Here is an 11,089-nt window from a genome sequence, read left to right as displayed (position 1 = left end):
ACCATTCTCTTGCTTTTACACAGCAAGTCCACCCAGTTCCAAAAACAAAGCTTTAGTTATTTCTGAGAAGTGTAGAAACCAAGGTATTGTTACATTTATTTATTTTGTAAACATTTCTTTGAGCTTACATCTCTCTAGACAGTAGGCTAATCAAATCATGTTGTTCAGTCTCAAACTATAAAGGGTTCCTAAAGTCATATTTTCTGTACAAATGTCTATTTTCCCAGCACTCTTCTCATGGCCCCCATGACCTCCTTATTCCTCAGACTGCAGATAAATGGGTTCAGAAGAGGTGTAATGATACTGTAAAACACCGCCACCACTTTATCTTCCTCAGGGTAATGCAAGGAATGTGGCCTTGTATAGGTGGAGAGAGTAGTCCCATAGAATAGGCTTGCCACAATCAGATGAGAGGAACACGTGGAGATGGCTTTTGTCTGCCCTTTACCTGAGCTCATCTGGTATACCACAATAAGCACCCGGGCATAAGAAGCCAAAATGGTTATGAATGGTAGTAGCAGAATGACAAGGCCACTAAAGAGGACAGTATACTCATACTGGGAGGTGTCCTCACACACCAAAGGCAATAGAGATGGAACTTCACAGAAAAAGTGATTAACGATCTGAGATCTGCAGAATGGAAGTTGAAATACATACAGTGTATGTATTAAAGCATTGATAGAACTACTGGCCCATGCACATGTGACCATGGACAAACAGATCGTCTTGCTCATGAGCACAGGATAATGTAAAGGGTGACAGATTGCTATGTATCTATCATAAGACATGAAACCAAGAAGAAGAGCTTCAGTTCCACCAAGAGTCAAAAACAGAAAGCTTTGAATCTCACAACCTAAAAAAGTAATGGTCTTACTATTTGACAGGAAGTTTGCTGCCATCTTGGGTACCGTGGTGGAGATGTACATCATGTCAATGAAGGAGAGCTGACTGAGGAGGAAGTACATGGGAGTGTGGAGCAGAGTGTCCAATCGGATGAGGTGGATCAGTATGATATTTCCCATCAAAGCTAATGAGAAGATGACAGGAATGGTAACAAAGAGTATCTTGTTCATTTGGCCATGTTGGAACAGGCCAAGAAATATAAACTCTGCTCCAAAAGTTTGATTTTCTGTCTTCATGGCTTAAATCAAAACAAAGCAGACCATATCTGAAAATTCCATGTAACAACATTGACTGACCTTTGAGAGAAAACAAAATGATTATTAAATGCAGTAGAATTCCCTTTAATCAGCTTAGGTGACTATGTCTCTCCCTGTTTTTATACAGGAAACCCTGGCAGTGTAGTAGTTAAGTGTTACACCTGCTAACCAAAAGGTCAGCAGTTTGAATCCACCAGGCACTTCTTGGAAACTCTATGGGGCAGTTCTTCCCTGTCCTATAGGGTACTATGAGTCAGAATCAATTCAACAGTAAGGGGTTTGGTTTTGGGTTTTTATGCACTGAATCTGTGTCTATTGAGCAATGGGCATTTTGAAAAATAAAATAAAAATAATGTTTCTTTAAAATTAAAAATATAATATGGGGATAAAACATTTACGTGACTTGCCAACATGAGTTATTATTCCCCTTGTAAATACCTTCATGATGATAGACTAGAAACATGTTCACGTGTTGTGAAAAAATCTTTCACTCAATTCCTTCATATATATAGTTCAGAATTGCGCTGTTGGTTAAACATGGTATAATATTCTTTAAAAAAAGGTTTCTTGACTCCATTTTTCAATTTTGAATTTGTATTGGCTATAGATTGTAATAAAAATTATATTAACATTTGTGGGTCAGGAATATTTTAGCTCTTCTAAATGAATTGGTGGTTATATAGATAACATCTGTGAGTATAAATGGGAATTCATTGACGAAGCCCTCCAAAAAAAAAATCTATCATCTACCTATCTATCTATCTATCTATCTATCTATCTATCTATCTATCTATCTATCTATCTATCTATCTATCTATCTATCTATCTATCTATCTATCTATCTATCTATCTATCTATCTATCATCTATCTATCATCTATCTATCTACCTATCTTCATCACCATCTATCATCTATCTATCTATCTGTCTGTCTGTCTATCTATCTATATGCCAGACCTAAGGGATGGTTGGAGAATGAATCATTAAAATAGAAGTTAACAATTATTCATCTAAATTTAACTCAAGAAGCATGTCAAGAATGGCATTTTTAATTTTACTTAGTCCTGTTATATTAATTGGGGAAATTTACATTTAAACTGCACTTGGAAGAAGTGGCAATTAGTAAAAGTTTATCACTTGCTCCTCAATTGGGATATGAAATCAAAAGATGGCTTTTTTAAAATTCAAAAGTTTTGGATAATTCTTATTGCAGAACAACGTTAAGAAATAGAAAATATTTTCCATTAAAAACTAGCCAACTTTAATATAAAACACCTTGTTGTTGAGTTGATTCCGATTCACAGAGACCCTATAGGACAGAGTAGAATTGCCCCATAGGGTTTCCAAGGAGTGGCTGGTAGACTCAAACTGCCAACCCTTTGGTTAGCAGCAAAGCACAAAATTAACTGACAATAACAACTGTTGATTATACACATGCAAATACTAATACAATTCTGGCATATAAAATTCAGTGACTCATCATCAGTTATATTTACCGTTAACTTGTTTTTTTTTTTTTTTTGACTATTCTTGGTCCAAGATGCAGTCACATGAGCAAACCAAAATGTAAGTCTTCGTTCAGTAAATGCCTGACCTCAGAAGCCAAAATGTAAATTAACCAGTTAGGACTTGCCTGCTGGGCTTAACCTAGTTCAAAATGTCCCATTAATCCCTTCCCCATCACCAAATCTGTTGAAAATGAAATTTCTACAAGATTAATCTAATTTGTATATGAGCTCATAAACTATATCTGCTATTCATGAATTGGGAAGCTATTGTCTGAAACTTCCTATTTGTGAATTGCAAATAAAGCTTATAAATTCATATGCAAATTTAATCCAGTAGAAATTTTATTTTTTACATTATCTATAGTCAGCCAAGTTTGTATAAACTAAGGCATACTTTTTTTTTTGAACTAACAATATCGTATTAGGAATTTTCATTGTGTAAATAATTTGTAGAAGTATAATAAATGTAATATACTTTACAGAAGCAATTTAGAATGATGAGTACAGAAGCAATTTAGAATGATGAGTACATGATAAAAACGGATAAGGGAACTAAAAAATATCAGCTTGGTGAGATAATGGACATGTATTCAAAATCAGTTATGAAAACTAGACAGTTACACATTATATATAGAAATATATATACATATGCATGTATGCATATATATTTCACTTGAAATAAAACAATTTACAAAATATTTTAATTCAACTGCAAAGATTCTCACCACGAATTTGTATTGCTTGAAATAGTTCACAACCTTTCACCATTCCAATAATATTGTTGAATATGGCAATGCCTTGAGCATAATACAAAGTGGCAAGGCAAAAATAAGAAAGAAACATTTTTTTCTACCCGAGTCAAGACTACAAGTGATGCCTCCAGGGCCATGCTGCCCAGTAGGGTTGCACTGGACCTTCAAACCCTACCCTTTTCTCGCTTTACGAAGACACGTCTCTCACCTTGCTCTTTTGTGATTGCTGTCCTGAGAAAATTTAAAATCAATATATGGCCAAATCAATCTCAGATAACATACCTGGATATTCAATTTTTGCAGAGATCATCCAAATGTAATGTGGATAATCTAGCCAGCGCAGAAATCGCCCAAATCAAAGGAAATGGGCATCCAAGAAAAATACTATTCACTCTACATAATTTATCAAATAAAACACATTCCTTTAAATAATGTCCCTGAGATTAGTTGTATATTGATCTTTTTGACACGAATTGTAGCAAAGTATTCAAGGTATTATAATATTTTAGGTTAAATTCAGAGTAATTAATGGCCCAAAAGAGCTGTTTGAAATCTGAATGGTTGTTATTATGAACAAGACTGCTTTACCTCCAGCAGTTTTTAAAACTGAAAAATAAGCCACTGTGCTGAAAAGCATATTCTTTTTCATTAGATATTTAGACATATAGATTATTTTACGTATATAAAAAGAGTTGAAAATTTTACTTTAATTGAGATATATTGTCTTTTGTATAGAGACAATGTTTCAATCTCCTAGAAGACTTTTTTTGAAATAAATCATTAAACAGGGAGTTGGGAAACAGATCTGCAAAATTACACAGACGATTTTCCTGTCACCCCATTTGGGCACAGCATTAGAGAGGCACAGCAAGTCTGTCTTTCAAAAATTTTTAAGTTAAATTATGTTATTTGTTTGGCACATATATTAAAAAGTCACAGACAAAACTGCATATATTAGGAAAATCAAGCTACTTGACACTTCTACAGGGTGGCAGAAAAATAAATTCACAAAGAAATCCAAAGCTGTGAAATCTCTAATTTGAAACACATTTTAGGAAGTGTTACCATTCTATGAACTCGCAGGATTGCTTTTTTTTTTTTTGCCTCAGCAAATAAGTCTTCAATCATTTACCATGAAAAAATTTAGTGGAAAAAAGAATCAAATGTTCAAACTCATTTTCTCGTCCTTATATAGACTTGAAACCTCCCGGTGGACACAGGCTGGCTGCCTGATGAGTGTGGAATTCATACTTTGTTTCTCAGAGACCTTCTGGGAAAACTAGACCTCTAGTCCGTGATTAAGCACATTGTACAAATTACAAGTGATATTTCATTAGTCCTGGTGTCTGCATTCCTGGGGGGAGGGAGGGGAATGAACAAAGGGTCAAGCCTCAAAATGTATTTGTTCAAGTGAAAAAAAAAATCAAATAATTGATATTAGCTGATTGCTTTAAAAAAATTTTTTTTAAAGTTAACTATTTTACCTTTAAAATACGTACGTAGATTTTGACTCCATATAGTTAGTAATCAGCTAATATATAGTTTGATTTTTTTTCTATACAAAATATGCATGAAATACTGAGGAGTATTATTATTTTTTATTATATAATAATAATATAGGTGATATTATTAATGTGCTAAATTTTGCAATAATTTTATTCCCAAAATAGGAAAGTTGGCTTGGCCGTGGAAGTAAGGGACTCTGATTTCTGAAAGTCCACAGATCAAATACAAATGCTGTAATCCCTAAGGGTTAAAGTGCCCACGTGTAGAGTAGAATTTAGATTTTGGCATGGTGCTCAATAATGTTGTTCTATTTCGATGAGATATATTTAATCTGGAAAAATTGAAGTGAGCTGAAATTTTGCCCAGTCAATTCCCTTACCTGATTCTATGGGATGACATGAAATAGCTGCTGTGCTCAAGAATGGGAAAAGAAAAGTGCAATAACTTAAGAAGGAAGTCAACATGGGTTAGATTTTGGGAAGAAAATACACAGGTTTATTCTCTCAGGTACAGACGGGATGTAAGTCACATTGTAAGATCTTATCTTCATTTTTCTCCAATTATAATATATATGTTATTTTATAATTCATTAATCATAATTTATAATAATTATTCCTTAATTTGAAATATTTTGTCTCATTATTCTCTAAATCACTTTCCAAAGAAAACTCCAGGGGCCAAACAATCACCGAATCAGTTTTAGGAGGAAACACAGGTGTTTAGGAACCCTAATCTCAGATTTTTACTGAACGATTGAGTCCTATGAATAGTCAACATTTCCTCACATTCAGTCACTTGTGGAAGGATTTCTAGAATGTCGAAGTGACATTTGTAAGTTTTGAATACTGTGAAACTTGTACAGTTTCTGGCATTTTCTTTAAGAACAAGAGAGCAAAAATACAAATATAAAATTGATATGACTTTGGAAGAGGCCTGCACAGGTGAGAGGATCTGCAGTTCAAGTTTCTTATGTTTCAGTGAAAATCTACCTCTGAAGTTAGATTTGATACCTTTAAGTGGTGCTTGTTGTTATTGTTTAATTGTTATTATCACTTGATATTGCGTGAGAAAAATATTTGTGTATTATACACAGACAGTTGTCAGCTACTTTGGATGGGTATGAGAACATGAAAACCTAGAACTCTTCCTGTGGCATAAAAAGAGAAATATCTCTTAGGGGCCCATATATTAAATCAGGGAGTAAAAGTGGAGCGTGATGGTGGAAGGTAGGATGGGGGTGACTCACTGTGTCTGAATTGCAGAAGCAGGAATGTATTACTTGCTCTCTTGATTCATAGATTATCTACTCTAATAGTAGCATCTACAGCTAATATTGTTTATTAAAAATTAAACTAGTTAACACATGCAAACAACTTACAATATTGTCCAGCATGCTGCAAGCCCTTAATAAATATTAGCTTTAATGATGATTATTAATGATGATGCTGTTTTTACTGCCTTTTCGGATTATTATTTTACATAAGCTAAGATAAAATTTTTTTTTTTTAAGATAGATTCAAGGATGGAAGCATTTCCTCCACTGCTTTGCTCAAATGTGGACACAAATCCTTCTAAAAGCTTCCCCATCCCAGTGTGACATGGTTCTACTAAAGTTTCAAGAGAAAAATAAACAAAACTAGAGCAAACTATCTACAGGGAGAATTACTTAAAATAAGCCCTGTCCATACAGTCACTCTCTCTGATAAGGTTCAAAGACCTAAAGTGTGGTATTGAAGAAATCTGAAGTATAAGAGAGTAATCAATAAATAAATAGAGAGAGATAAATGAATGAATGAATAAACAAATAAGCAGAGATATCAAGTTTGGTTCTCCAGAGCTCTAGTCAAAACCTGATTTTCTTGTGTTCATCTGACATCCTACAATTTTGTTGGATTTTTATATTAAATCTAATAGTTTATTTTTGTTTTTGTTGGTTTGTTGCGTGTGTGTGTATTCTTTGTTGTTGTTGTTAGGTGATGTCAAGTTTGTTCTGACTCACAGCGACTCCTATGTACAACAGAAGGAAACACTGCTCTGTCCTGTGCCATCCTCACAATCATTGTTATGCTTGAGCCCAGAGTATTTCTTAGGATATTCTGTATATAAGATCATGTCATTTGAATAGGAACAAATTTACTTCTTTTCAAATTTGAATGCCATTTCCTATTTTTTTTCCCTAACTTTTCTGGCTAGTATTTATGTAATAATATGGAATAAGAGTTGTGAAGTCAAGCATCCTTGTTTTGTTCCTGATGTTAACGAAAAACTTTTAGTTTTTCACCAATGTGTGTGATGTCAGCCGTGGGCATTTCATAACTGTCCTTAATCAGATACAAGAAGTTTCCTTACATTTCTAGTTTGTTGGGTGATTTTATTATGAAAGGGTATTGGAGTGTGTCAAATGATTTTTCTTCATCAATTAATATAATCATGTTTGTTCATTTTCTTAACTAATTGATATTTATGTTTAACCACTCCTGCATTTGTGGGATAAGTTTCACTGGGTCGTGGTGTATAGTCCTTCCAATATGCTGCCCTATTTGGTTTGCTAGTATTTTGTTGCAATTTGCTGCTGAATTTGGTTTGTTAGTATTTTGTAAAAGATTTGCTTCCATATTCATAAGGTATGTTGTGTTTTTTTTTTTTTTTTTTTTTTTGCTTTGGTATCAGGGTGATAATGTCACTCTAGAATGAGTTGCCTTCTATTTTTTGGAAGAGTTTGAGAAAGATTATTGTTAATTTCTATCTGGTATCTTTTTATAATTTCTATCTCCTTACTGGCAATCTCTATTTGTTAAGACATTATTTCACTGGTTACCTTTAGTCCTTTGTGCATGGTATCCATTAGCACCTTGAACATATTTAATTTTTTTTAATTTATATTATTTCTCTAGTAATTCCAGTATCTGATTTGACTCAGGGATTGTTTCAAATTTATTTATTTTTTCCTGTGAATGAGCCATGTGCTCCTGTTTATTTGTATGCCTAATATTTTGTTGTTGCTGTTGTGGAAAACTGAACATTGTGAATTACAAACCATAATTATTAAAATTATTGACAATGGATTAAAAATAATCTTGTCAGTGATTATCCTAAATACGTCACAGAAAATGTATGCTTTCTTCCAATACCATTATTCATGCACTGTTTGAGCACTGGTTGAATTTTATCCTCATGGCTTATATCCAATTTTATATTTAGTGCCAGGTAGTTTAGCAAGTCACTGCATTATTTATTATCAACAATTAGACTCTAAGAATTTCTCTTGTATTGCTGAATGGAATACAAATGATTAAACCCACATTGCAATAACACATTCATACCTGTACATGTATGAAAAATATGACCAAGCAATTTCAATCTTTGATATATATACAAGATAATTCAGTTAACATGTTCTCAAAAAGCATTTGTGCAGGAAGTTTTATGGCAGTTTTATTCATGATAGCCAAACATTTCCTGCATCAGAACAGAAACAATTGCTCAGGAGCCATACAATGGAATGCAGCTTTGTAATATAAATGATGGAGTTACAGAGACACACAAAAATATGGTTAAATCTTTTAAATATGTTGACTAAAAGAAGCCAGATATTAAAGAGAACTTTTTTTTTTCTGATTCCAAAGTTTCTACCCAATGGTGATGAGAAATAAGAGCTTCTATTTAATGGTGATAGAAGTCAGAATAATGACTGCGTTTGTGGGGCCAAGAAGTCAACGTGAAAGTAGCACAAGAGATGCTGAATGATGAAAACGCTCCACCTGTGGCTTCCCCCAAACTGTAATCATGACAACTCCATACTTCCAATTATTTAGTCCAAGTCTTAGCCCAGTTCTGAAGCGTTTCATATCCCAATGTGTCCACAAAACTCAAATATCTGCTTTCTCCCAGTCTCCTGAATCTGGCCAGCTTTTGCTCCTCCACTAATATCACTTCAATCCAAGGCCATATTTTGTCACACCTGGGCTACTGCAATGGCCTCCTTGTGTTCACATCAATTCTATACTCACAACTCAGCAATGGTTGCCCAACATTTTGGGTTAAAATCCAGAATCCTCATACTGATCTAATTTATACTACGTGTTCTGGCCCCATTACATCTACTTATTGCCTAAGTCTCATCAATTTACTCCTTGATCTTTTGTGACTATGCAGGGCATGTTCCCATCACGGAAGTTCTCACTTGCTCTTTGCTTTTCCCAGAACACTTTTCCTCAGATGTCCACTTGATTTTCTTCCTTAACTCCTTTTAGTCTGACAAATTGTCACATTCTTGTTCCTCCCTTCTCTATTTTACTTATAATTGCAAACATCTTTTAGTTTCCCTATTCCAATTTTCCACTTAGTTTTTCTTCATGGCAATTAATACTTTTTGATACACTGTACAATTTATGCATTAATTTTATATATTGTCTTTCTCCTCACAATGAAATGTAAACTTTAAGAGAGCAGACATTTATCTCAGTTTTATATTGCTCAATCCCATATCACCAGTGCCTATAATTGCGTCACATACAAAGTTAAAGCATTAAAACTTTTGTTCAATGAATGAAAGAATGAGTGGATATATGAAATCTGCTCTATACTACAGTTTGGTCACCATATATATTATCTAGATCTTATGCATTTTGAAATAAATTATATTTTCTATGCATTTTATTTCAGCAAATTAAAGAAGAAAAAATATTTGCTGTGACATAGGAGTATTGTGTTTATGGGTCCTAAATCTACTGCTTTAGAAGATAAACAACATAGATAATGGCAACCATTCTCTTGCTTATACATTGTAAATCAATCCAGTTCCAATAGTAATGATTTAGTTATTTCTGAAAAGAGGAGAAATTAAGGCATTTGTCTAATTATTTATTTTGTAAACATTTCTTTGAGCTTACATCTCTCTAGACAGTAGGCTAATCAAATCATGTTGTTCAGTCTCAAACTATAAAGGGTTCCTAAAGTCATATTTTCTGTACAAATATCTATTTTCCCAAAACTCTTTTCCTAGCCCCCATGACCTCCTTATTCCTCAGACTGTAGATAAATGGGTTCAGAAGAGGTGTAATGATACTGTAAAATACTGCCACCACTTTATCTTCCTCAGGGTAATGCAAGGAATGTGGCCTTGTATAGGTGGAGAGAGTAGCCCCATAGAATAGGCTTGCCACAATCAGATGAGAGGAACACGTGGAGATGGCTTTTGTCTGCCCTTTACCTGAGCTCATCTGGTAAACCACAATAAGCACCCGGGCATAAGAAGCCAAAATGGCCATGAATGGTAGTAGCAGAACGATAAGGCCACTAAAGAGGACAGTATACTCATACTGGGAGGTGTCCTCACACACCAAAGGCATTAGAGATGGAACTTCACAGAAAAAGTGGTTAATGATCCAAGATGTACAGAATGGAAGTTGAAATACATGCAATGTATGTATTAAAGCATTGATAGAACTACTGGCCCATGCACATGTGACCATGGACAAACAGATCGTCTTGCTCATGAGCACAGGATAATGTAAAGGGTGACAGATCGCTACATACCTATCATAAGACATGAAACCAAGAAGAAGAGCTTCAGTTCCACCAAGGGTCAAAACCACAAAGGTATGAATCTTACAGTCTAAAGAAGTAATAGTCTTATCATTTGACAGAAAGTTTGCTGCCATCTTGGGTACCGTGGTGGAGATGTACATCATGTCAATGAAGGAGAGCTGACTGAGGAGGAAGTACATGGGAGTGTGGAGCGGAGTGTCCAGTCGGATGAGGTGGATCAGTATGATATTCCCCATCAAAGTCACTGAGAAGAGGCCCGCAATGGTAACAAAGAGGACGGTGTTCATTTGGCCATATTGGAAAAAGCCAAGAAGTATAAATTCTGCTCCAAAAGTTTGATTTTCTGTCTTCATGGCTTAGATAAAAATAAAGCAGACAATATCTGAAAATTCAATGTAAACAACATTCAATGTCCTTCAGAAGAAAACAAAATGATTATTAAATGCAGTAGAATTTCCTTGAATCACTTTAGGTGACTATTTCTCCCCGTTTCTATACACTGAATCTGTGTCTGTTGAGCAATGGCCAATTCGAAAAAAAAAAAAAAAAAATTATCTTTTTTTTTTTTTTTTATTTCTTACAGAATAAAAATATTATCTGGAAATAAACTTTTA

The 11,089-nt window shown here is 34.2% G+C and overlaps 1 protein-coding gene and 1 pseudogene across 1 annotated transcript; both read right to left on the bottom strand.

Annotated features, from left to right (window-relative positions):
* Window positions 1-215: 215 nt before the first annotated feature.
* LOC126063814 (olfactory receptor 2AK2-like) lies at window positions 216-1,181 on the bottom strand (annotated as a pseudogene).
* Window positions 1,182-9,904: 8,723 nt separating this feature from the next.
* On the bottom strand, window positions 9,905-10,828 carry LOC126063846 (olfactory receptor 2AK2-like). Its single transcript, XM_049862296.1, has one exon. It carries the CDS (start codon window positions 10,826-10,828, stop codon window positions 9,905-9,907), a length of 924 nt encoding a protein of 307 aa, XP_049718253.1.
* Between the last annotated feature and the right edge of the window lie 261 nt (window positions 10,829-11,089).

Source organism: Elephas maximus, chromosome 20 (assembly GCF_024166365.1).
Source record: "Elephas maximus indicus isolate mEleMax1 chromosome 20, mEleMax1 primary haplotype, whole genome shotgun sequence".
Classification (NCBI taxonomy): domain Eukaryota; kingdom Metazoa; phylum Chordata; class Mammalia; order Proboscidea; family Elephantidae; genus Elephas; species Elephas maximus.
This window is presented reverse-complemented; position numbering and strand designations above follow the sequence as displayed.

Coding starts and splice junctions, on each gene's coding strand:
- LOC126063846 (XM_049862296.1), bottom strand. CDS start 10,828: ATGAAGACAGAAAATCAAACTTTTGGAGCAGAATTTATACTTCTTGGC.